Below are 27,655 nucleotides of genomic sequence, written 5' to 3'. Positions count from 1 at the left end.
ATAGTAGCAAATAAAAATATTACTATGAATTGAACACAAAATAAAACAACTTAATCTGATTATATATCACTTTGATAATGATGAGAGAAAATAATTATTTCAAGGGACCTCAGAAAACAACATCTTTTCTTTATTTGTTCTAAGGACAAATAAAGCAGCAAAGAAATCCTAAATTGCATTCGATAAACTTACAGTTAGTAGTTATCTGGTGTTATCTGGAAACCATATGTATTGCAGGATAATGAAAGTAAGTTACTGCCTGTAGGAGGCAAGATTTTCGGCATATATGAATGATACTCAAGTATAAAACCAAAGAAGTCAAAACCATGTAATGTTAAATTTTAATTAGAAATATTAACATAAACTCATGATTTTTTTTCTTCTCAGAAGAATGTAATTCCTGGCTCTGTCCACTGTAAAGGCTTAGAAGCAACATCCCAGCAGAAATGGATGTACCTAGCAATCAGATCTTTTCTTTTTTTAAAATTTACTTTGAGAGAGACAGAGAGAGGGTGAGCGGGGGAGGGGCCGAGAGAGAGCCCCTGAGAGAGGGGGAGAAACCAAGCAAGTTTCAAGTGGTCAGTGGGCAGAGCCCAACATGGGGCCAAACCCACAAAACCGCGAGATCATGACCTGAGCCGAAACCAAGAGTCAGACATTTAACCGACCGAGCCACCCAGGCTCCCTTTAGATCTTGGTTTTTAAATACCATTCCCACTGAAAGGAATGAAGGCCAGCTGGGCTTGAGGACTGACTAGTGAACCAGGTATCCTTTCAGGAGGAAACAGCTGATTCCAAGTCTGGGACAGGAAACACACAAGAGGGGTCTGGGACATCTTGATGTTGCCAGTAAGTGAGGAAACTACCAAAGACTAATAATAAAAGGACACAGAAGCCAGTTTACACAGGCTCTAGTAGGCCAAAGAAAGAGCAACTGACTACGAAAATGGTAATAAATGTAACTGATTAAAACTCAAAAGGGAAGAAAAGAAAACCTCACTGGATGCCCTGGAAGTAACTTGGACACCCAATATCTCACTCTGAAAATTAAAATAATTAAATACGGACACTGCTCTTCCTGTATGTTCTATATTTCAAGGTTACTAAATAACCTTAGAATGAGGGTTAAGTTCATCTTGGTAGAGACGTTTTATCTAATCAAACGTAGAAGTAATAATGGAACTAGAAAATCACCATTTTGCATTTGCTACCGAAACGTTTACTTCAGGCTAAGATTATGACAATCAACGGGTAAAACCCCCAGATAAAAGGCTGGCAGAGAATTTTACAACTGGAGGGACCAGGCTGTCATTACTTGAATCCACCGATCATCATAGCATCACTAAAGACAGGAGAGTCAGACACTCTGTGTCTCGATAGGACTTCACAGTACCACATAAGCAGTACCCTCGCCAAAAAAGCTGAGCCAGATCTAGGCAAGCACTGAGTGCTAACTTCCATTTATCGAAATAATCAAGAAAGAGGAACAAACTTAATGACCGGTTTCCTGACTCTCGGCCAGTGAATAAATCTTTCCACTATACTACTCCTTATGTCTCTGAGTCTGTGAACCAAATAAAAGCTACAATTTTCATTCCAGTTTTCAAAAAGCACCTGTCTCTCTCTATCCAAAGCATTCAGAAATGCTCCTAATTTAAAATCTGCCAGCAACTCTTAAGAATCCTGCAATATCAAGTATAAATAATAGCGCTCCTGTGTCTGAAAGACTGCATGCAAACTTTATTTAAATGGCTGGGTAACAGCAGAATTGAAAAGAATCTCGTGAATAAATCCTCTGGTAAGGTGAATGGCCTAAGTTCCAAATTCTGTCCTTCAGATGTTTGCTTTCGGCAGCCTGCCCTTGCCAAGTGTTAAAACGGCTGTCGTTTTCTGAGGAAAAGTCAAGGCAACCTCTAGCTGCCTGATGGACAACACTGATGTGAAAGGTTCAGGGCATAGTCACCTCAATGACTGAGCGCTGGAGAATACGTCTTCCTCCTCAAGGCCAATGATACTTGAGGTACCAGATGGTTTCATTTTTCAACTGTGGTCCGAAGAGAGGGTTGAGCTGGGCCAGAATTGCAATCAGCCAACTAAAAGAATAATGGGGGAGGAAAAAAACAACAGAAAGTGGTGAACTCATGTGGGAACAGGACCATCTTCAATTAGGATGGAACGAGTGCTTTAGTAAAATTTAGCAGTGAGGTTTCACCATAGTCTGCTCTGTCTTTTCTTCTCTCATTACCTTCATTCCAAGTATCCAAGATCTCCTGCATTCATAGGAAACCTTTAACCCAGAGTATTTTTACCTAATCTCAATTTAGCATCATCACAACTTCCAGGCTCAGGAAGAATGGGTGTTACTTTATCCATTCTCCAAATGTTAAGACCCACAACTGATATGACACACCCACTTTTACTGGCACAGCCAAGGTTAAATTTCAGCCCCCCATCTTCCAATTAGACTGTAACACTTGAGCTCCCCTTCTCTAATCACCATCACCACTAAAATACGTAACACGTCTTTTGGGCCCCAGTGGAGCTGAACCAAATGGGAATTTAATTCCCCCAGCTTACTTGAGAATCTAAGCAACAAGGCATTCCTCTGTACTATACGGACTAATTATGGAGGAAGTACAGTGATGCTACATTACCTCAGGGTTAGAAGCGAAAAAATAGCACCTAAATTGTCTCTAAACTTTTGTTCTACTGCTCCCAAAATTCTGAATAAATGGTTTTGTGTCTGATAGAGGAATACACATAATCCAGCAAAGTTTCAGAATCACTGAGCTAAGACTAACGCAAAAACAACAAGAAAGATAATACACAAATGTCTGGCCGTTCAAACCATTCCATGTTTTACTTATTAAACAAATATTTAATGAGCACCTACTAGGTTCCAGGCCCCACGGATACAGAGGAGAAAATGAAATGTCACCACCCTCACGAAGCTTACCTAATATAGTATCAGGAAGGAAAGAAAGTGGGACGAAGGAATAGGGAATGATGGAGGTAGTGAGGGACGACCTCTCCAAGGAGGTAACATTTGAGCAGAATACACATTGCCTTTTGTTCCTATTTAATATATATGAAGTGATTGGAGACTCTCATTTTACGGGGCAAGGGTATGGTGAACAAGCCCAGCCTCCATGGACTGATCTGGGAGAGTGGATTTTAGTAACATGATCTGACGCAGCGATCCTCTCTGCGTGGAATAGAAGGAACCACTTTGCAAGGAAAAGGAGAGTTACTGCTACAGGAGTCTCCTTCTAAAATTTTAGCACTTTAAATTCCCCTATTATAAGAGGGGAACCAGCCAAACCCAACCGGACTGTCAGCTGGTTGCACCTTTTTTCTTCCACTTGCTGTCGTTTTTAGAACTCTGCCAGCCAACGGCTCAAAAAGCCAATTCTGATCACCAGCGACTAGACTGCCACAGAATCTGCCAGCACCACACCAGAAGCGTGCACCTACGGAAACAAACATACCTGCCCGCCCTCCTACCCTGCCCCACCCCATGCAAGGTGGTTTTGTGACAGGAAACATGATACTTGAGGAAATGGGGCCAAAACAGATACCCTAAGCTGACTCACTTTATAAACAAAAAGTTAATTCAGGTGAGATTCTCTGATCTGTCCTTAAAATGAGAGTGTTAAACACAAAAAAATGCCAAGGCTTGTAGCTGAGATCACATCTATCTGACACTGTGAAAAAAAAGGAAGAAGACAGCACAAGCAGACACACTGAAGAGCTCTGTGCCTGCAGTGAACACTAATTGGTGCAGAGCTAAGAGTCATGGAAAATTCCACAGACCCAGGACTTCCCCAATCCCAGCAGGCAAGAGAGGCTGACCGTAAAAACAGTCGTTCATCCTTTCGTAAGAGACTGAAATAACTGGCCAGTGCTTACAAGTACTAGATAAAAAAATATGCTAGAACCCTATGCTAGTCTGTCTCCTTTCTTCATCAAAAATGTATAGAATGAAATGAAAGCACCATCTCCCAGCACTTTGTATGATGTCGTATAGCAGTGCCTCTCGATCCTGGCCGCACATTATAATCACCCAGGGAGCTTTAAAAGATACTGACGCTATACTTCACATATAATCTTTCTTTTAATTCTCCCACGATACAGTTAAGGAAACTGAGGCAGAGAGAGGCTAACTGGTTTGCCTAGGGTCACAAATCTAATTAGGTGGTAGCAGCTCCTGAACCCAGAAATCAGGTTAGACTAATGTTCTAACTACGTTTTGTAGATAACTACAAGAGTTATCTCTGGAAATCTATTTTAACAGATAACATTTCAGAAGGCATCTACTTAACTAAATTTAATCTATCTGGAGTTAAGGAAACAAAGAATCCATCTGCCGATTATTGATGAAGTCTATCACAAAAGCTTTTGTTACCTGAGGTAAAGCAGAAATATCTCAAGTCAAAAACAAAGTCCACTTTGCCTGCTCAGATCAGGATTCAGAAACTTTTTAAAATCTAATCTTACATACTATTCTTAATGTTTCAAATCCAGCAAAACATCTCATTACACAAACAAAACAAAACAAAAAACACCAAACACACAAAAAAAGAAAGAAAACAAACCAAAAAAAAACCCCAACAAACCACAGTTCAAGAAAATTCCTTGGGAAAAAGCCCAGGTCAGTTCACTTGAAATTTCATGGAGGAATTTTCCCCCCTCCAACCAGCTGAGCTCTGTGCCTGCCCTTCTGACTACCGCCTGACTTAAAATTTCCCTTTAAAGCTGATAAACACGTTGGAAAACTGGAAAGAGAAAAAAATCCACTCTGAATTCATGGAAGTGGGTGGAGGAAGAGATCATATTCCAATGAATCTATTACTTCATGTGTCCAAGAAAAGAGAACTAAGTGTACCCTTCACATTTGCCCAAATTGTTCCACATGTCTCCATAACCTGAAGGCCAGCCTAATAACTAACCATCTGAAATTATTCAAACTACTGAGGCAGCTATGGTGTGGTAACATATTTCAGAGAACTGCAGGGCTGGAATGGCCCAGAGGTCAAGTCCATGTTCCTCATTTTAATGATGAAGAAACTAAGTGCCAGGGAGCTCGATACCACACTGAATCAGTGACAGAGTTGGAAGAGGAACCCACACCTCCTGAGTCCCACTCTACCAGGCTGCTTCCATAGCTTATTAAGGACAAAACAAACCAAGCAGTCCAGGAGCTCCCAACTAATTCCACAACCAGTTACCAAGACCATGCTCCATGTCAGGCTGTGAGGACACAAAGAGGAACTGGTTAAGGGGCCAACCCCCAAGGGGCTCATGAGCTTGTGAGACAAAACAAGGTTAGCAGTAGAGTGGGCTTTAAATAACATGCAGAGAATTTCATTCTACAAACACTCCCTGCTCACTTATCATGAGCTCAGGTCTTGGTTATTAGAATTCTCCAAGCACAAAATATACCCTCCACACAGAAAAGACTATAGCCAGCTCTCTCAAATCTTGTTTTGTTTTTTTTTGTTCCACGCTCAGATACGAGAACAGGGAACAAAAGGATGATTACTTCCCTGTGGCGCACAGATTAAGCGAATAACTGCTTGGCTTCCCTGTTGGAATGGGTAAGTCCAGCTAGGACTACTCTTCTGATCCACTGTCCCTCCAGTGAGAGCCATAATAGGAGTGACCTCTATTAGTGGGTTCATGAAGAAACAGCAGAGATGCAGGAGAGCGCCTGCCTTATCCACACAGAGATGACCCCTGTCATATCCCCTCATCCCAATCAAATGACACAAATTCTTTCAAGGGCAGCAATGTTATTAGGCACTACTAGAAAATATGGCCTTCATCAATGAATGAACGGATGAATAAAGAGATTGTAGCATATATATATATATATATATATATATATATATATATATGTTATACACACACACACACACACACACACACACACACACACAATAGGTTATTATTCAGACATAAAAAAAGAATGATGGGAATGCAAGCTGGTGCAGCCACTCTGGAAAAACAGTGTGGAGGTTCCTCAAAAAACTAAAAATAGACCTACCCTACGACCCAGCAATTGCACTACTAGGCATTTATCCACGGGATACAGGTGTGCTGTTTCGAAGGGACACATGCACCCCCATGGTTATAGCAGCACTATCAACAATAGCCAAAGTATGGAAAGAGCCCAAATGTCCATCAAGAAATGAATGGATAAAGAAGATGTGGTATATATATACAATGGAGTATTACTTGGCAGTCAAAAAAGAATGAAATCTTGCCATTTGCAACTACGTGGATGGAACTGGAAGGTATTGTGCTAAGTGAAATTAGTCAGAGAAAGAGAAAATCACAGGACTTCACTCATATGAGGACTTTAAGAGACAAAACCGATGAACATAAGGGAAGGGAAACAAAAATAATATAAAAACAGGGAGGGGGACAAAACAGAAGAGACTCATAAATATGGAGAACAAACTGAGAGTTACTGGAGGGGTTGTGGGAGGGGGATGGGCTAAATGGGTAAGGGGCACTAAGGAATCTACTCCTGAAATCATTGTTGCACTATATGCCAATTAATTTGGATGTAAATTTTAAAAACTAAAAAATAAAAGTAAATAAATAAATAAATAAAATCTTTAGAAAAGAGAGAAAAAAAAGAATGAGATCTTGTCAGTTGTGACAACGTGAATGGAACTCAAGGGCATTACGCTAGGTAAAATAAGACAGAGAAAGTTAAATACTGTATGACCTCTCTTATATGTGGAAAAATATATATAACATATATATATTTATTTATGATATGTAAATAAAACAAATTTTTATATAGGTATATATATAAAACCAGATGGGTGGTTGCCAGAGGTGGGATGTAGGGGATGGGAGAGATGGGTGAACTGTGTTTTGCTTTATTTAAATAATTTGAATTTAAATATTATTACTATAGAGAGAAAAACAAAGAAAATAGGAGATTCAGCATTAGGCAAGACTGGCTTTCAATTCCAGCTACACCAAATATTAGCGGAGTGACTCCAGGCAATGACCTTACACTGAGCCTGTTTTCGCTTTTGTAAAATGGAGATAATAATCTCTGCATCAAGATGTTAATGTATGAAAGTGCTCTGTGTAGTAGCTGACACCTAGACGTTCAATAAATACTAGTTATTCCTTCGTTTTCTCTGTGAGACAGCCACAGAATGAATAAAAGCCAGGTGCTTTATGAAGGAGTTTCTCATGTAACAGTGAGTCATTGTTGCCTCCACCTCCTCTCTGCCCCCAGCCCTCTGTGGTAGGCAGAATTCTAAGATATTCCCCCAAGATTCCCATCCCCTAGTGTACATGCCTTGTCTAAACCCAGGATGGTAGGTATGATGGGACAGCCGCTCCCAAGATTAGACTGTGTTAAATAGTACTGCTGGCTTTAAGAGAAATTATCCTGAGTGGACCTGACCTAATCAGGCGAGTTTTAAAACGGATGGGACTCTCCCTGATAAAAGACATTTGAAGTGTGTGCATCACTTATGAATTTATTGCCGATCATCTCTGAACACACCCTTTAATATGTGCTCTATAATAAGCAACTGAATTCCTCTCTCTCCTTTACAGTGAACAAGATGTTAAGCTTTCTCAGGAGAGGGGGCTAGAGGGACACTGCAGGTGTGGGCTGGAAGTTGGAGTGGGTATGAGAATATTCCGTGGAGCCTGTACTGATTCAGGCCTGGAACACAGTCGCTCTTTGATCTGATAGCATCAGCCTGGAAATAACCTGTCTGCTGTCCCCCTGACAAGGAAACCAGAGCCCTTGCATGGCCTACATGCTTGGAAGGTCTCCTGCTCACACGGATGCAGGGAATCCCACCCAGGCCATGAACTGCCCACTCTCCGGCCTGTACTCTAGAGGGTGGGTAGCCTACTGCTTGCTCACCAACTCCAGCCTGGCCAAACCAATGAACTTCTCTGCTGTCAGGTGGGCTGAGCCATACTTTCTCCAATGAGGTCTGATTCCCTTCCAAGTCTGTCCTTCCTTGGGTACTCTCCCTCAGCCCTAAGGTACCATACAGAGTTTCCTTATTTATATCTTATACTTACTCTTTTGTTGTAATTAACAGTAATTATGTTAAACTTCCCCTGTTTAACCTACTGTGTGGCTTCTATCTCCTCACTGGACCCAGATCATTACAGATTTGACACAAAGGAGATCCTCTCGTGCTGGCTTTGAAGACGCAAAGGGCTGCTTGACAAAGAATGTGGCCTCTAGGGGCCAAGAGCAGTCACCAACTAATAGTCAGCAAGGAAAAGGGACCTCAATCTGACAACCAATTCAAAGGAACTGAATTCTGCCACAGCCATAGGAGCTTGCAAAAGGGCCCCAAGCTCCAGATGAGAAGGCACAAACTTATTTCCATTAACCTTATCCCAATGGTATCTCTACTAGGGTCCTTTCACTACCATGGGAATATGCCCTATTTTTGCCAACTCTACACCTGAAGTATCATTTCTTTTCTCCATACTTTCTATACCTGGACTTCCAGTTCAAAGTCTGTAATAATCTCTTTTATCTCCCAAATTATAAAGGAAAAGATTATATAGTCAGAGTAAAAAAAATATGCTTTTTTTCATATAGCAGATGATAATAAGGTGGGCCGGGTGCCTAGATTTTCCTCCCACTATAAACAGTCAAGATATCCAACTATTTGTGTGTGTGTGTGTGTGTGTGTGTGTGTGTGTGTGTTTTTAACATTTATTTATTTTTGAGAGACAGAAAGAGACAAGAGCACAAGCGGAGGAGGAGCAGAGAGACAATGAGACACAGAATCCAAAGAAGGCTCCAGGCTCTGCACTGGCAGCACCAAGCCCAACGCAGGGCTTAAACCCACGAACCGCGAGATCATTACCCAAGCTGAAGTCAGACGCTTAACATACTGGGCCACCCAGATGCCCCTATATCCAACTATTTCTAACGTATCCATGATAGACATGTAAGCAGTTCTCAGGCCAAAAAAACTAAGCGAAGGCAAGTACCCAGAGGGGAAAATGAAGTGATTACAGGTTGCTTTCCACACCTTGAGGGCAAAAGACTAAACCGGATGAACTTGAACTTTTATTTTCACAGCTCCCAGGGCATGGGAAACAGTAGACAAAGCCCAAGCCCACTTAAAGTAGAGAATCTAATACATGCTCAAGGGCTCTATCTCAAGGTAAGGATATATCAGACAGAACCCCTGAAGAAGAATGCTAGGAAAATCAACTGTCTCAAATATAACCATCAAGAAGGAAGGAGAAAAACTGCCACTGCAAATGAGCCTTAATGAAGGTGTGTAACTCAAATTCGTATTATATTGTTTAAAAAAAAAAACCCACATAACAAGAATTTTACTTAATTTGATTCCACAGGGGTGATGGCCTTTGGCACTTGGCAGAAGCGATATAAATCCTTTCTGCAGAAGCCCACTCTCATAGCAAGTGCCTCAAAGACGTCATACGGGAAATGAATAGATGGCAGTCAAATATAATTAAATGCATATGGCACCATGAGTGAGAGGGACCAAAGTTACAGCAGAGAGTTGACACAGATCTGCAAGGACATCATATATGGGAATGATCAGATGTGGACTATAAATAAACTGTCTACTATGTTTCAAGAAAGAAGTTTGAATATGTGCAGGGAGAAATGAGGAAGGGAGGAAGGAAAAGCAAAACTTGTAAAAGCAGCAAAACAAACACCTACAGAAATGAAAAATAGAATACCTGAAAATAAAAAAGTCAGTTGGTGCAATTCTGGTCTGGTACGGCAGAGTAACTTGTTATCACACTCATCCTACAGAAAGTGATTATAAACCCTGAATAAAATATGAAAAATAACTATTTGATGATACTAGAGAATGTCCAAACACAGGCAGAACCTGGAGGGGATTCAATCCTTGAAAGGAGGCCACACTAGTACCTTTATACAGCATTTCTCCTGAGAACATTGTCTAGTCCATGTGTGGAGCAAGATAAATAACTGAAGCTCAAGAAAAAGGCTGCAGTCTTACTGGCTTGGGGTATCGAAAGATGAAGTTCAGAGCAGCCAGGGCAGCTGGAAATTAAAGAAGGAAATCTCAAAAAGGGGTGCCAAAAAGGGGAGCCCCGAAGTCTGTGTATAAATTTCCCTTAACCCCTTAGCAGATCCCTGAACCGTGTATGTTCCGGGAAAAGGGCTGTGGAAAACACCTGGAAGTCTGAAACGATGTTGGGGAAATTTCAGCTGCTGCCTACCACAGGAGAGAGAGGGTTCGGAATCTGAAGTTAGAACACTCAGATCTTCCACTGAAATTCCAGAACCAGAAGGGCCATACTTTAATGGAGAATTCGTTCTAATCTAAAGGCAAAACTGACATAGATCTGCCCCAACAAAGTATAAAACCAACCGTCCACAAGTTTAAAGTGATCAATTAATAATTTCACTGTTTTTTACAACAAAATTTAACCTCTCTCAGAGAAACAAAGTAGAATCCAGAGTCTCTGTCATCTACAAAATCCCGTATTTAGTAAAAAACAGTCATGCAAAAACATAAGAAATCTAATCAGCAGTCAAGAACAAAGGGATCAACAGAAGCTGATTTCAAAATGATACAGATGTTGTAGTTAAAAGACAATGACTTTACAGCAGTTATCATAAATGTGTTTAAGGACTTAAAAGAAAATTTGGCTATAAAGAATGAACAGATTGGGAATGTCAGAAAATAAAAAAAAAAAATCAAACAAACATAGGTACAACTGGAGTGTCAGAAGAAAAAGAATACAGTAGAAAAAAATAGAAGAAATACAGGCAGAAATTTTCTCAATTTGATGGAAAACATTAACTTAACTTACAGATTCATATAGCTTAGCAAACTTCAGTCAGAATAAATTCAAAGAAAACTACACCTACACACATCATATTCAACCTGCTGAAAACCAAAGATAAAGAGAAAATCTTGATAACATCCAAAGGAAAAAGAACGTATAAAGAGGAATAATTATTCAAATTATAGCTGAGTTCTCAGCAGAAATAATGGAGGTCAGAACACAATAGAAAAGCATCTTTAAAGTCAGCTAAAAGAAAAGAAAAATGCTGTCAATTCAGAATTCTATATCTAGAAAAACTATCCTTCAAAAAATGAACATGAAATAAAGACATTTCCAGGTAAATGAAAGATTAGTAAACATGTATCAGCATACCTGTCCTACAACAAATACTACAGGAAATTCTTCAGACTAAAAGGATATCAGATAGAAACTCAAATCTACAGGGGTGCCTGGGTGGCTCAGTCAGTCAACTGAGTGTCTGACTTTGCCTTGGGTCATGATCTTGCAGTTCATGAGTTTGAGCCCCGCATCAGGTTCTGCACTGACAGAGAAGAGCCTGCTTGGGATTCTCTCTCTCTGCCCCTACCCCACTCATGCTTCCTCTCTCAAAATAAACTTTTTAAAAAAAGAAACTCAAATCTACAAAAATAAGGAACTCTAAAAGGCAAAGGCAGTCAGAATGGATAAAAAATAAGACTGAGCTATATGCCGCCTGCAAAAAGGTACTTTCTGAATATAAAGACAGATATAATGCACAAGAAAGGTGGTACAATTATCAGTATCAGATAAAGTAAAAATCAAGTCAAGGAGTATCACCAAGGATAAAAAGGGATACCTTGTAATGATAAAATGTCAATTTACTGAGAAGACATCATCATAAATGTGTATGCTCCTAATAACTGAGCTTCAAAACATGTAAGACAAAAGTAGAAAGAATTAAAAAGAGAAATAGAAAAATCTACCATAGCTGATGACTTTAACACCCTCTTTCAGGAATTAATAATAGTGACAAAAAAACTCAATAAAGCTATAGAAGATTTGAACTACCTGGACCTGATGTTTATAAAACACACCACACTTAACTTCAAAATATACACTTCTGAAGTGCACATGATATGATTATAATGATAAACTCTTATGCTGGGTCATAAAACAAACCCCAATTGCAAAAGATTTAGAATCTTACAAAGCATATCTTCTTCTTTTTTTTAATGTTTATTTATTTTTGAGAGAGAGAGAGAGAGAGAGAGAGAGAGAGAGAGAGAGAGGAAATGAATGAGTGGGGGAGGGGCAGAGAGAGAGGCAGACAGAGTCTGAAGCAGGCTCCAGGCTCTGAGCTGTCAGCACACAGCCAGATGTGGGGCTCAAACCCATGAACAGAGAGATCATGACCTGAGCTGAAGTTAGGCACTCAACCCACTGAGACACCCAGGCGCCCCCCAGAGTATATCTTCTGATAAGATATCTAGAAAAGTTCCAAATAGTTGGGATGAGCACTGGGTGTTGTATGGAAACCAATTTGACAATAAATTTCATATTAAAAAAAAAAGAAAGAAAGAAAGTGCCAAACATTTAAAAATTAATGAAAAATACAGTGTCACCAAAATTTGTAGGCTGTGGCTAAAGTAATGCTTAGAGGGAATTCTACTGAATTAACTGCACACATTTTAAAAAGAACAAAGGTTTAAAATCATTTAAGTGTCCACTTAGCACTATCAACAACAGCCAAAGTATGGGAAGAGCCCAAATGTCCATCGCCAGATGGATGGATAAAGAAGATGTGGTAGATACATACAATGCAGTATTACTGGGCAACCAAAAAAAAAATGAAACCTTGCCATTTGCAACAACATGGATGGAACTAGGCAGCATTATGCTGAGCGAAATCAGTCAGTCAGAGAAAGACAAATATCATATGACTTCACTCATATGTGGAATTTAAGATATCAAACAGATGAATATAAAGGAAGAGAAGCAAAAATAATATAAAAATAGGGAGGGGGACAAAACATAAGAGACTCTTAAATACAGAGAACTGAGGGTTGCAGGTGGAGGGATGGACTAAATGAGGAAGGGGCATTAAGGAAGACACTTGTTGGGATGAACCACTGGAAATACCCCTGAAATCACTGTTGCACTATATGCTAACTAACTTGATGTAAATTAAAAAAAAAAAAGAAGTTAAAAAAAGAGCAAATTCAACCCAAATTCAGGAGAAGTAAGGAAATAAATAAAAGAAAACCTAAGTACATGGAAAAATACACCATGTTAAAGATTAGAAGACTTGGTACTATTAAAATGTCAGTTCTCGGGGCACCTAGGTGGCGCAGTCGGTTAAGCGTCCGACTTCAGCCAGGTCACGATCTCGCGGTCCGTGAGTTCGAGCCCCGCGTCAGGCTCTGGGCTGATGGCTCAGAGCCTGGAGCCTGTTTCCGATTCTGTGTCTCCCTCTCTCTCTGCCCCTCCCCCGTTCATGCTCTGTCTCTCTCTGTCCCAAAAATAAATAAACGTTGAAAAAAAAATTAAAAAAAAAAAATGTCAGTTCTCTCCAAATTGATCTATAGATTAAACACAACACCAACTAAAATCAACAGGCTTTATTTGGTAGAAACTGACTAGACTATTCTAAAATCTATATGGCTATTTTAGAATAGCCAAATAATCTTAAAGAAAAAACATTAAGGACTTCAACTTTTTGATTTTAATGTAAAACTAAATATTCAAGAGAATGTGGTATTGTGATACGGCTAGACAAAGAGATCAACCAACAGATCATCTGGAAGTAGGCTCACACATATATGGTCAAATCATTTTGAACAAAGATGCCAAAGCAGTTTAAAGGAGAAAGGAAAATCTTTCCAACCAATGATGCAGCAACAACGGAGTACCTGTACTATGAAAACAAACCGGCAATAAAAATAAATAAATAAAAAATAAAAAGCCCGGGGCACCTGAGTGGCTCAATCAGTTAAGCATCCAACTTCGGCTCAGGTCACGATCTCACAGTTTGTGGATTCGAGCCCCATGTCAGGCTCTGTGCTAACAGCTCAGAGCCTGAAGCCTGCTTCAGATTCGGTGTCTCCTTCGATCTCTGCCCCTCCCCCACTCATGCTCTGTCTCTCTGTGTCTGTGAAAAATAAATAAAACATTAAAAAAATTTTTTTTTTAATTAAAAAAAAATCTGCATCTAAGGGCGCCTGGACGGCTCAGTCGGTTAAGCATTCCACTTCAGCTCAGGTCATCATCTCGGGATTTGGGAGTTCGCGCCCTAAGTCAGGCTCTGTGCTGACAGCTCGGAGCCTGGAACCTGCTTCAGATTCTGTGTCTCCCTCTCTGTCTGCCCCTCCCCTGCTCATATTTTCTCTCTCTTTCTTTCAAAAATAAATAAATACTTGCAATTTTTTAAAAACTCTATGTATCTATAAAGTCAAATACAACCTTCCCAAATCACACACCCTCCTAGGACCTGTTTCATCTGATCTCATCTTTGGAGATGACAGAGACAGACAGTCCACCTGTAAAAAAAGCTCCTGAAGGAGCTTCAAAAGCTAGAGGTGAAGACAGAGACTAACAGCCAGCTAACAGAAGGCCAAATAAAACACGTGCTTCCTCTGGCCAAAAATGGGACAATTTGAACATCAACAAAGATTAATTATACTGGATTGAAATACAACAAATATGTTGAAATGTATCAGATCATAATGATACCAACACAAAACAAAACTTATTGTTCATCCTCAGAAGATGCTAGGGAACACAATTCATTATTTTGCAAATGGGTAAGTAAAGAGAAAACCAGACATATAACCTAGCTTTCCTTTATGAACAGTTTTTAGCTATCTGGATAATGAAACAGTTGAGTAAGTAAATATTTATGGATGTATTCTAGCTAATGAATAAATAGATTACAGAAACAGAATATTGCCAATGATTCCAACAACACAAAGAAAACTGAGACGTTATGTACCCCCTGATGAAAGCATCAACACCATTTACGCAATAGACTTATCAAAAATTGAACCTGAATGTGATCTAGCTCCTAGATATGACCACCAACTTATAGGAAATACAGAAGAAAGAAGAATATGTTAAACAGTACTACAGGTATGCAATTAACAAGGACCATTCTCTGGAGAACTATGGGACAAACAACCCAGTTTTTTTCCTATTAAAATGTGCAAGAAAAAAGAGAAATGGAGAAGAAACTGACACAGACTTGACAGGCACATCTACCAGTTGCAATGTGTGGTCTTTACAAGCATCTTCATTCAAACAAAATGTAAAATAACTAATGAGACAACTAGGAAAATTTAAATATATGTGATGATATAAAGGAATTAACTTTTTCTGTGTGATAATAACAGTATTGTAGTTATTACATGAAAAAAGAATGATTATCCTTTAGACATATATATTGAAATACAGATATGTCTGGAATTTGCTTCAAAATAATCTGGGGTGGAGAGGGGAAGTGTGTGGGGATGAAACAAGATTGGCTGTGAGTGGATAATTTTTGAAGGTGAGTGACAGGTGGGTAGACAAATGAAGATGCATTGTTCTATGCCCTTAATTTTTGTAAAGAGCATACAGTACGTTGTAAAAGTTCAAGACCATGTATATATACATTATATATATATATTATATATAAGATATATATATATAATATATAAAGTATATACAAAGTATATATACATACAGTATATATATATAAAGTATATACATGTATATAAAGTATATACATAAAGTATATACATGTATATAAAGTATAGATGTACATAAAGTTCAAGGCTATATATATATGTACATATATATATATATATATATATATATATATATATACACACACACATATATAGCACATCCCAGAAACTGACCAGCTTGTGGCTACTTGGTTGGAAACCAAAGTGGAACACTTAGGGAGGTGATCACATCTCGTACTCAAACTGGCTCTAGAGCCAGGACCAAAGCAAGGCTATGCTCAGCTGTGGATGTGCACGTCCCTGGACAGGCTGGGCAAAGCTCCTGTAGGCTGTGTAGGTCCTTGTGCGATGGGCAGTATTAGGCGGCTGGGGGAGTGAGTGAGGGGGACTCGTCTGAAGTCACAGAATAGGGGCTTGTGGGAATAAGCAGATGAAGGAACTACTTTGGTAAGCGACTGGGGTCTCTCTGGCTCTTTATTTGTTTACTGTCTCCCCTCATTAAAGAGGGCAGGGGGATATGTCTGTCTTGTTTCTTCACTGCTATACATCCAGTGCTTGGCACACAGTAGGCTCTAAATAAACATGCTGAGGGGGCGCCTGGGTGGCTCCGTCAGTTAAGCATCCTACTTCAGCTCAGGTCATGATCTCACGGCTTGTGAGTTCGAGCCCCGCATCAGGCAGTGTGTGCCAACAACAGCTCAGAGCCTGCAGCCTGCTTCGGATTCTGTCTCCCTCTCTCTCTGCCCCTCCCCTCCTCACGCTCTGTTTCTCTCTCTCTCAGAAATAAACAAATATTGAAAATAATAATAAAAATAAAATAAAACTCACATAACCATACTACCACATAAACAGGCCACATACTATTCATCCTAAAAAAAACAAGGACTCCTGCCTTTTGGTCACTATTTCTTTTTGTGTATCACTCTGCGGGTGAGATGTACAATTAGTCAAGTGCTAAAGATATAGCATGTTTTCCAAGAAGCAATTGTATCTTCATAATACAGTACTGAATTTCTAATTTACCCTGAAGATGTTAAGTTTTGTGATTCTAGGGAAGCTACATGCATAATTCAACATTAAAAACTAACCTAAATCAAGAGAAAGTATGCAACAGTAACTAACAGGATTGTATGCTTAAGGAACAAAAGTGACCTTGTGCCTCAAAGAGGGAACCAGATGTATAACATTCAGACATTCCTCTGGTCAACTGTTAACACAAACTGGTTGTACTGGCAGAGATCCTGATTTCTCAGAGCTCAAACAAGTCACGCCCCATGAATCTAACCTTAAACCATAAACAAACTGGAAAGAGAAAAAAAGTGCCATAAACCGAAGGCAATGTAGAAGTCCATGAACGTATTTCAAAAATGTGACTTTGCTTAGGAAATCCAGTTTGGGTGTCTCTTATTTCAAGAGGTAGTTTCAAAAACATATACAGTGAAGTTGTCTTTAAATTTCAAATTTATTACAGAATCCTGTCCCTTTGTGGAATAAAGTATTTGGGATTTGAATTCAAGTTATTCACCCATGTTCCAGGCAGCTATTTTGCTAAGTAGGATATATGATCGGGTTTCAAAGAAACAAAAGAAAAAAACCAATTTCATAAAGTCTACGCTAGACAGCTCATTTCCCCATACAATGGCCTCCTTTCTGGACATTTCTAACATTTAATGTTAGAACACTGTGTGCTATGTTTAATACACTGATGACAGAACTAATCCACTGTCAACAGAGAAGTCACCCATATGTTTGGGACAAAGGAAAAAATCTGGACAGCAAGAGGTAAAGGCTCACAGATACTTCTCATCTGAGTCACTAAGACTCCAAAGATGTATAATTTCCAACCAAGTCCAGTTATTCATTTTACACTTGAAAATGAAAATAAGAGGCATGGAAATGATTGGAAAGGCTTCTTGTTTGTTTTAAAGAAAATATTATGAGAGGTACCTGGGTGGCCCAGTCAGTTAAGCGCTCACCTTGGGCTCAGAGTTCGAGCCTGGCACTGGGCTCTCTATCAGCACAGAGCCCACTTCAGATCCCCTGCCCCTCACCTCTCTCTGCCCCTCCCCCACTCATGCTCGCTCGCTCTCTTAAAAATAAGCATTAAAAAAAAGAAAACATTATATGAAAATTAAGCAAGTTTCACACACGACGGAGGACCAGAAAGTTATAAAACATTTCTGCCCCATCTTCTTAATCCCCAGTCTTTCTTCTGTGCAGTAATTTTCTCATTTTTAAAACCCTACTACCAAACTTGTGGCTCAAGTAGCAGAGATCTTCAAAGGAAGAAAAAACAAAGGCCTTTTGACCACTCCTTGGCTCCTGGACTGAAAAACAGCTCCCTTGTTTTGATTGCGATAGGAGATTCAGTGGTATAGACTGAAACTCAATCACCCTTACAAAAATGAGAAATTCTGATGACGTATGTACTTCTTCACTCTTTAAAGCTAAAAACAGCTGGTATAAGAATTCTCCATTCTTTCATTCTGGAAACTGAGCTATAGCACCTAAAAAAGCCTTTTACCTTTTTATTTTTTTTTTTTAAATTTTATTTTAGAGAGAGAAAGCACGAGCAGGGGAGAGAGGCAAAGGGAGAGAGGATCTTAAGCAGGTCCCACACTCAGTACAGAGCCTGATGTGGGGCTCAAGCTCATGATGGTGAGATCATGGCCTGAGCCAAAATCAAGAGTCGAATGTTCAACCAACTGAGATCATGACCTGAACCAAAATCAAGAGTCTAATGTTCAACCAACTGAGCTACCCAGGCACCCCAAAGCCATTTACCTTTTTAACTAGAAGAATACAGACTAAACAAGCCAACTGTTGAAAGCCTCATCCACTACGCCCTAAGGTTGAGGCAGTCAAACAATACCATCATCATTTAGCAAATGAGCTTTAAACGCTTCAAGCTGCACTCCAACAAGTGACTGAATGGCCACATAGCTAAAATTCATGGTAATGACTTGTTGTCAGGAGCAAATTTTGATCTATGCCAACAACTAGAACTGGGTCATCCCCACAAACCTCTTTGAAAAACCTTAGTGCAAAAGCCCTAGGAAATAAATGCACAGATTCAGTCACAAAGAACCATGGCTTTTCATCACATGATCAGAACTGCTGTTTCCTCCCTCTTGTGGGCACTAAACAGTTCCACCAACACTGACACTTCCCATATAAAGAAGTCTCGGGAAGCTACAGAGATCTCTTTAAGAAAAGATAACCTTTGGTTCTAAACTCTAAAAAGAAGTCAGTAAGAGGATGAATTTTATGGTATGTGAGATAGCTCTCAATGAAAAAAAAAAAAAAGAAACCATACGGCCTTTGAATACATTTGAAATGGTCATTCTTTCCACAAACTGATTAATACTCAGTTTTTTCTGGGGCTTGACTCATTCCGTACTTCAGGGAAGGGGAGAATGTAGACAAGCATTGGAAACCTCTTTACAATAGTTCAATTACAGGTCTGCCATTGCCGACACTCATGAGGATTAAGAATCCTCGTTAGCGGGGCGCCTGGGTGGCTCAGTCGGTTAAGCGTCCAATGTTGGCTCAGGTCACGATCTCATGGTTTGGGAGTTCGAGCCCCACATCGGGCTCTGTGCTGACAGCTCGGAGCCTGCAGCCTGCTTCAGATTCTGTGTCTCCTCTCTCTGCCCCTCCCCAACTTGTGCTCTGTCTCTCTATGTCTCTCAAAAAATAAACATTAAAAAAAAAAAAAAAAAAGAATCCTCCTTGGTATTCCAAAAATATATGTTGAGGAATTAACTTACATATCTTAAAATAGCTTTCAAACAACAATTTATACAAACTATGTTACCTCTTCAACTAGGTGTTATTACCATACTTTGATACAGTATGTTAAAAAAATTATCTTGATTGTAATTCTAGCTCAACTCCTGTTCATCAAATAAACAAGTCATAATAAAGAATGGCTACTGGCTTCAGAGTGAGATATTTAAACAAAATGAGTACGCCTAAACTCCTCACAACAGTAAAGTATAAAGTAGTACAAAGGCAATTTCTGGCTAATTATAAGATTTCAATTTGTGCCAAATAAGTTACACTTGTATTGCCAGAAGAACAAAGCATCTGTACAGTTTTTATGTAAATGTACTGAGCAGCAGCAAAGTGTGTTTGTTCTTTTCCATCCTAGGATACTATTTCTAGATGTTACATAAGGGAACAGCTCCAATGACACAAAACTGTAAAAGTTTCACAACAATCATGTTCCACAAATTTCTTTTTCTCTTTTTTTTTTTAGTGTTTATTTATTTTTGAAGGAGAGAGAGAGAGAGACAGAGTGTGAGCAGGGGAGGGGCAGAGAAGGAGGAAGATACAGAATCCGAAGCAGGCTCCAGACTCTGAGCCTGCTGTCAGGACAGAGACAACGAGGGGCTGGAACCCGCGAACTGTGAGATCATGACCTGAGCCTAAGTCGGACGCTCAGGAGCACTGAGACACCCAGGTGCCCCCACGAATTTATTTTCCAATCATACATGTTATAAATACCAAGAATAACTTCCTGTTATCTTCGAAAAAAGCTACTCACAAGAGAAATGTACTTACAAGAGATAGCAGCAAACTGAACAGGTTACCAGCATGGTGATGATAACTCTAAAAACAAAACAAAACAAAACAAAACAAAACATCATTACATAACCAGCAAACTAAGCAGACACTGCAGGATGGTTTAAGCCTCCATCCCAAGTTATCAAACTGGCAAGGACTGTGCACCAAGAAAAGTGATCTAAATCTGTTCAAACATCAATAGACTGTACTCAGTAGAGGTTTAAGTAATTAACATTTTTATTTAAAGGGATATGTATCGAGGCCAGAGTTTAGATGGCTAATCCCAAACCCATCTAAACTGAACACAAAAGGCTGCAGTGACAATTAGTTTTGACATCCAAGAAACTTCATTTTTGGTAGTTTTCAATGAAATGACCCTATACTTGTATTTTACTTTACAGGTTTTTTTTTTTTTTTTTCAACGTTTATTTATTTTTGGGACAGAGAGAGACAGAGCATGAACGGGGGAGGGGCAGAGAGAGAGGGAGACACAGAATCGGAAACAGGCTCCAGGCTCTGAGCCATCAGCCCAGAGCCCGACGCGGGGCTCGAACTCACGGACCGCGAGATCGTGACCTGGCTGAAGTCGGACGCTTAACCGACTGCGCCACCCAGGCGCCCCATTTAAAAACATATTCATTTACTATTTATTGTGACAGAGAGAGAGAACTCGGTGAGTAGGGAAGAGAGAGTCGGAGACAGACAGAGACAGAGAATCCCAAGCAGGCTCTGTGCTGTCAGCGCAGAGTCCAATGTGGGCCTTGATCTCACCAACCATGAGATCATGCCCTGGGCAGAAATCAAGAGTCAGACATTTAACCATTTGAGCCATCCAGCCACCCCAACACTATACTTTTAAAAATATGACTTTCTAGGGGCGCCTGGGTGGCTCAGTCAGTTAAACGTCCAGCTTCAGCTCAGGTCATGATCTCCCACTTCGTGAGTTTGAGCCCCGCATCAAGGTGTGTGCTGACAGCTTGGAGTCTGGAGCCTGATTCAGATTCTGGGTCTCCCTCTCTCTCTGCCCCTCCCCCACTCACACTCTTGTCTTTCTCTCCCTCCCTCAAAATAAACAAACATTAAAAAGGGGGCGCCTGGGTGGCTCAGTCGGTTAAGCCTCCGACTTCGGCTCAGGTCATGATCTTGCGGTCCGTGGGTTCAAGCCCCGCGTTGGGCTCTGTGCTGACTGCTCAGAGCCTGGAGCCTGTTTCGGATTCTTTGTCTCCCTCTCTCTCTGACCCTCCCCTGCTCACACTCTGTCTCTCTCTGTCTCAAAAATAAATAAACGTTAAAAAACAAACAAACAAACAAACAAACATTAAAAAAATTATATGACTTTCTAGGGGGCACCTGGCTGGCTCAGTCGAAAGAACATGGGACTCTTAATCTCAGGGTTGTGAGTTCAAGCCCCACATTGGGGGCAGAGATTACTAAAAATAAGTAAACTTTAAAAAAATATCAGAACTGCATGGGTTCACAATGAAAAAGAGGATTCTTCAAAAAAAATTTTTTTAAAATAAATAAGTAAATAAGTAAACAAACTTTCTAATGTTGACCTCTCCCCATCTCCAGTCCCGTCTGAAAATAGTTAAATCTGGATCTCTGATCAGCTGAATCTCAACATTTAAACAACTGAACTCATGATATCCTCTTCCCAATTCCCTACTCCCCAGAAGAAGCTCTGTCATTTCCACCCATCCCACCCACTCCACAAATCTGTCATCTTTCTGCTCACACCTCCCCTTCACCCTCCATCACCAAATGCTAGAAGATTCAAAACTTTCTTCCTTCCCTTTCATCCTATCACAATCACCTCAGAGTCATCTTTCTAAAATACTTTTTTTTTAATTCTTTTGACGTTTATTCATTTTTGAGAGACAGAGAGAGACACAGCATGAGCGGGGGAGGGGCAGAGAGAGAGGGAGATGCAGAATCTGAAACAGGCTCCAGGCTCTGAGCTGTCAGCTCAGAGCCCGACGTGGGGCTCGAACTCATGGACTGTGAGATCCTGACCCGAGCCGAAGTCAGATGCTCAAATGACTGAGCTACCCAGGTGCCCCTAAAATATTCTTTTTATCATGTCACTCTACAGCTGACCATCTTTCAATACTCTCCATCATCCATAGGAGTAATTTCCAAAAAGGGGGTCTCCACACCCTACAGAATAAGCAAGACTATCTTCTAGGATGCAAGAAGCAAATATCAGAACTCCCATTTATCTTATTTTTAACTCATCCTTTAGAAGTTGTGTGTGTGCATGTGCACTTTCTGTGGTTAATATTGGCACATCCATTCATTCATTCAGCAGATTTCAATGAGAATCCAGTATGTACCAGGCTCTGGGGAAAGAGGAGTAAACAAAATGGATGACAACCCCCATTCTGGTAAAGTTTACATAATAGTGGGGGAGAAAGACAACAAACAAGGTAAACAATAAACAAGAACTGTTTTTTTTCATGTTTATTTTTGAGAGAGACAGCATGAGCAGGGGAGGGGAGGAGAGAGAGAGAGGGAGACAGAATCTGAAGCAGGCTCCAGGCTCCAAGTTGTCAGCACAGAGCGGGGCTCGAACCCACAAACTGCGAGATTGTGACCTGAGCCGAAGTCAGACACATCAAGAACTATTTATTTATGTACCATTAGTACGCCAGATGGTCAGTAAGTGCTAATGGAGAAAACTAAAGCAAGAAAGGAGAATAAGGGTATACAGGGGTTGGAGGCTGTGGTTGCAATTTTTAAATTTTTTTAAATGTTTATTTATTTCTGAAGAAGGGAGAGAGGGAGCGTGAGTCGGGGAGGGGCAGAGAGCAAGGGAGACACAGAATCCAAAGCAGGTTCCAAGCTCTGAGCTGTCAGCACAGAGGGGCTCGGACTCATGAGCCACGAGATCATGACCTGAGCCGAAATAGGATGCTTGATGACTGAGCCACCCAGGCACCCACTATGGCTGCAATTTTAAAGAGGGTAGGACCCGGCAAGTCAGTCCTGAAGGAGGTGAGGGAATGTTCCAGACAGGGGCAATGGCAAATGCAGAGGCTCTAGGGTACCAGGAGTTAAAACAGGACAGAGGCCCGAGGGGCTGAGCAGAGCCACGGGAGCCTAGTAGGAAGTGAAGTCAGGGGAGGGGAGAATATAGACAAGAATTGGAAACACCTTCAAAATAGATCAACTGTAGTTCTGCAATTTCTGACACTCAGGAGGATAAAGAGCAGTGTTTTGGTAGCTTCTAAAGGAAAAGGAAAGCTATTTGGAGGGATCCGAGAACAGGACTGACAAAATCTGATTCCGATTCTAAGAGAATCTCTCCAGAGTGGAAACAACCTGGAGGGAAAGAGGCAGAGGGAAAAAGCTGAGAAACCAGTCGGGGAGGGAACTGCAATAATCCCATGGACCAGGCTGGTAGCACAGGTAGGGAGGACTGGTCAGACTCCGGATATATTTTGAAGGCACATTTTTCAAAGTAACTGATACATTATGTTTCTAATACATAAATAAGTATGCATGAGAATTTGTGCTACAAAACTTTGTCAACTGCGGAATAAAAATGCTTGAAGGGGTGCCTGGGTGGCGGGGGTGGGGGGGTGCTCAGTCAGTTAAACATCCGACTCTTGGTTTCAGCTCAGGTCATGATCTCGCCGTTCGTGAGATCAAGCCCCCACATCAGTCTCCTTGCTGACAGCGAGGAACCAGCCTGGGATTCTCTCTCCCTCTCTGTGTGTCCCTCCCCTGCTCGCACTCAAGTACGCTCTCTCTCAAAATAAACACAAAAAGTTAAAAATGTGTGAAGATCTACACCATCAAGTCTGGCTCCTCACCTGTCATCAGTTCCCTCCACTCATCCTCACCACTCTCCACTTTCAAACAGCAACCTTTCATTCCCAAACGCAGGGGGCCTCACTGTCCCCCCAAACACGTCAGGTTTACTATTCTCCATGCCAAGCTTTCGCTCATTTTCTTCCATCCCTCTGCCTCAACCTGGAATCCCTGTATCTTCTGTCTTCCCCAAAGACCATTTCAGAGAGCTGAAAACAGCTGAGTCTCTTCTGTGTTACCTGCTTAATAGTTTCATAGCAAAAGCCCCCCCCCCCCCCCCCCCCCCCCCGCCTTCAGGGGTGCCTGGCTGGCTCAGTCAGAAGAACGTGGAACTCTTGATCTTGAGGTCATGAATTCGAGCCCCATGCTGGGGGTAGAGATTACATACATACATGCATACATAAAATATCGTCTCCAAATATGCCACTTAGTTGTCACATGCTGAAGTGTTTAGGGGTAAAGCATCATGATGACTGCAATTTACTTTCAAACAGTTCAGCAAAATTATGTATGTGTGTATATACACACACATACACATATTCACAGATATAAAGCAAATTTGAATGTTACCAATTATATCTAAGTGGTGGTATCCAGCAGTCTCTCTATTCTTTTATGTTTGAAAATGTTCTGTATGTTTGAAAAAATTGGAGCTGACTGAAGTCCCTATGATCTAGCTCCAACCCCCCCCCCCACACCTACTGCTAAAGGAGCCACTGTGAAAAACCGAAGCTTTTAGAGCATCTGTGGATTCCTGAAGAGAGTGAAATCATAAAAAACATGAATGGTCAGGAAAGCTGATTCCAAACACAAACTTGGTTTCACCTGGCCCTTTTTCAGTGTAGAAAAGAATGAGAACAAGGGGTTTGATTTAGGTTTTACAGGGATTTTTCTGCATTCTGATGTGCTTGGGACTTACAGGGGGAAAGGATTTAACATCAAAGTCTCTCTTCTTCCCTTGTCACACAGCCACCTTTACTTATCTCCTTAACAAAGATATTTTTAAATCCTTGAAATCTGAAATGCTCTCCTGATTAAAAATTCACCTAGTCCTTGAAGCAATCAAACTTCACAGTACTAAAAACAAAACAAAACAAAACAAACAAACAAAAAAAACCATTTGCAGCCTTTCAGGAGACAAAGGGGAACTACTACTAATTTAGTACTAATATTTTCATCTTAGAATAAGGAAATGGGAACATTGAAAAGTTAACTAAATTGTCCAAGGTCACAGGGATCATCCAGCTAGGAGCAGTGTTTCTCAAAGTGTAATACAGTAACTCCTAAGAGACACTTTGTGTTCTAAGAACTGCTCAATCCTGCCAAGAGCAGGAAACACAAGGATTGGGGTAGAGGCTGTGAATCAGGCCCAGATAACATATCACTAGCAGGTCAAACCTGAATCATGACACTAGGGCTGGAAACTGAGTAGTCCAATGTACTACAAGAAGCATTTCATTACCTTGGATAAGAGCAGCGGCATGAAGTCCCAAGGCTGGGCAAGGGGAGTCCCAAATGGGGGTCTTTGAGAAAGGAGTGGTCATTGTTACCAGCACATTAGTAAACGCTTTTTTGAGTATTTAGGCTGGAGAGGCAGACAGTAGGGTAATGAAATAATTGAAGAAAGAAACACAACAAAGAAGTACTTTCTTGTTCCTTAACTCTAGTAGAAGAAAAAAAGTCTAAGAAATTAAATTTGGTAATACAAATTGTTTTAATAACCCCAGAACTGACACGCTGCATCATTTATTATAGGCTAGAGAGATGACCCTCTATAAATGATGTTATGGGGGGGGGGGGGAAGGGGGAAGGGGAAACCCAATACCACCAAATGACAGAAATTCATCTACCATTTTAACTCTTTAAACAAACTGACTGACTTTCAAGGTAGATATAAGTACCAAATCTAAGTACCCAGACAGCAAATGGGGTTTGGGTCACAAAATATTAAGGAAGTAATGGCATTTTCTTTCCTTTAATAAAGTCAATAGACTTATCCATTCAATGGATAGTTACTGAATGCCTCCTATGCATGCAAAGCACTGTAAAGCCACCGATTTGTTTCAAAGAATAAAGCAAGAGATGGTTGTTTCTGACAAGCTCTGTCTTCAGCCTAAGTTTCATTCCACGTGATTTTGTGCTGAGAAAAAATGACTAAGAGGCAAAAGAGGAACCAGAAAGAGGGTGTTCCAAAACTCCTACGAAGATAAGGCTCTATCTCATGCTTACAAAATAGATTACAAAGCCCTAATTAACAAAGAAGTCTAGGAGAAAAGTCTTAGTCTATCATTCTAAGAACTTGGTACATTCAAAATACAAGCGCAGGAGCGTTCTCCAAAAGGTATGACGCAGGGGTTTCTAAACAATACCTCCTGCTCTTCGGTAATTAATCTCGCTTTAGATCAGGCCCCAACTACCTGGCGCCCACTAGATGCAAGGCCTGGGCTCAACGTTGCTGCACAAGCTTGTCCTGTGCAACTGCGACAACATGTGAGGCACAAAGGGCATTTCTGTCTTATTTGATCCTTTCCTTTAAAGTTTAGGCAAACGAGGCCTCATTTGAGTGGAGGGCAGGGCTAAAGGGGCGAAGAGTCGTCTAGAGACAAACCCCAACTTCTCCTTGAGTCGATATAAACCTATTTCCGATGCGCCCTCCCGGGACAGGCCCGTGATGGGAACAAATTTCCCTAAAACCCCTTGCCAAGGAGGGTCCGTCGGAAGTCACCCTCCTCACCCTCGGCCCGGCGAACACGGAAGCTGCTGCGATAAGACGTCGGGGGGCTGCAGGAGATAGGGGCCTGACTCTGGAGTCCAGGGCCGCCCCAAGGTCTCTGACCGGTGCAGGTCGCCCCCTCCCCCGCCCTGCCTGGCCGGTCCTCGCCGCGCGTCCCTCCCAAGGCGGGCCTGGCGCACTTACCCCCGGTTGGGACCTTTAGGGATGAACCAGGGTACCAAGAAGCCGACGAAGCCCCAGAACACGCTCATCACGATGAGAGGCACCGTGAGGCCGTTATACGCCATGGTTGTCGCGGAACCTGCCAGCCCCTGCCCAGCCGCCTCACTTTGGTCCCACCCGGAAGTGTCAACACCCGGCCGCGTGACCAGCGCGCACACAGTCCCGCCTCCCGCGCCCCCACGTGACCCGCGCGCCGGACTCCGCCCCTCCCTAAATCCAGTGCATTTTTTTATCGTGGACCACCGTTTCCCTGCACTAGCCACGTTTTCTTACCTCGAATTACGTCCTGATTTCTTTCTTCACTTAGCAGAATAGATTCTTGGATTAAATAGGAAGTTGGACCAATAATCTTTAACATCTGTACCAACTCTTCAAACACGATTCCAAGCTTTTGATCTGACCAGTAATATGGGAAACTAGGTCATCGTTGTGTATATACTGCTCCCGGAAAACATGCTAGTTAGAAACTCTGTTGTCCTTAAGTTCCAGTCCAAGCACTGCCTTCTCCGAGATCTGTTTCATTCCATTAGTGTTTCTTTTGTGGCCGTGTATCTTAACCAACACTCTAGTAGAGGGCAAACTCCTTCTTGAGGACAGGCACTGTTTAACTGATGGTTGCTCCTCAGGAGTACTTATAGGTAGAATGTGCTCAATAAACACTTTGTATAACTGAACTGAGTAGTTAAGGGTGACGTCAGCCATAACTAAATTAGAGAAAAAAGTTTACTCCTTTCTTCCGATTTTTTTCTTAATTTATTTTTAATCGTGGTAAAATATACATACAATTCACCCTCCTAACCAT

The 27,655-nt window shown here is 41.1% G+C and overlaps 1 protein-coding gene across 1 annotated transcript in view; it reads right to left on the bottom strand.

The window, feature by feature from the left end:
• The window catches only part of ATP6V0E1 (ATPase H+ transporting V0 subunit e1), a 33,622-nt gene extending 6,616 nt beyond the window's left edge, over nt 1-27,006 (bottom strand). The window contains exons 1-3 of the mRNA XM_025924821.2: nt 26,815-27,006; nt 20,082-20,129; nt 1,964-2,093 (exon numbers count right to left, since the gene is read on the bottom strand). Of these exons, the coding sequence (XP_025780606.1) occupies nt 2,000-2,093; nt 20,082-20,129; nt 26,815-26,918 (246 nt within the window). The 5' untranslated portion in view covers nt 26,919-27,006 and the 3' untranslated portion in view covers nt 1,964-1,999. The remainder of the gene's footprint in view (nt 1-1,963; nt 2,094-20,081; nt 20,130-26,814) is intronic.
• Nucleotides 27,007-27,655: the final 649 nt, after the last annotated feature.

Source organism: Puma concolor, chromosome A1 (genome assembly GCF_028749965.1).
Source record: "Puma concolor isolate L17-30 chromosome A1, mPumCon1.1.hap2, whole genome shotgun sequence".
NCBI lineage: Eukaryota > Metazoa > Chordata > Mammalia > Carnivora > Felidae > Puma > Puma concolor.
The sequence above is the reverse complement of the archived record's forward strand: the minus strand, read 5'-3'. Positions and strand labels throughout refer to the sequence as shown.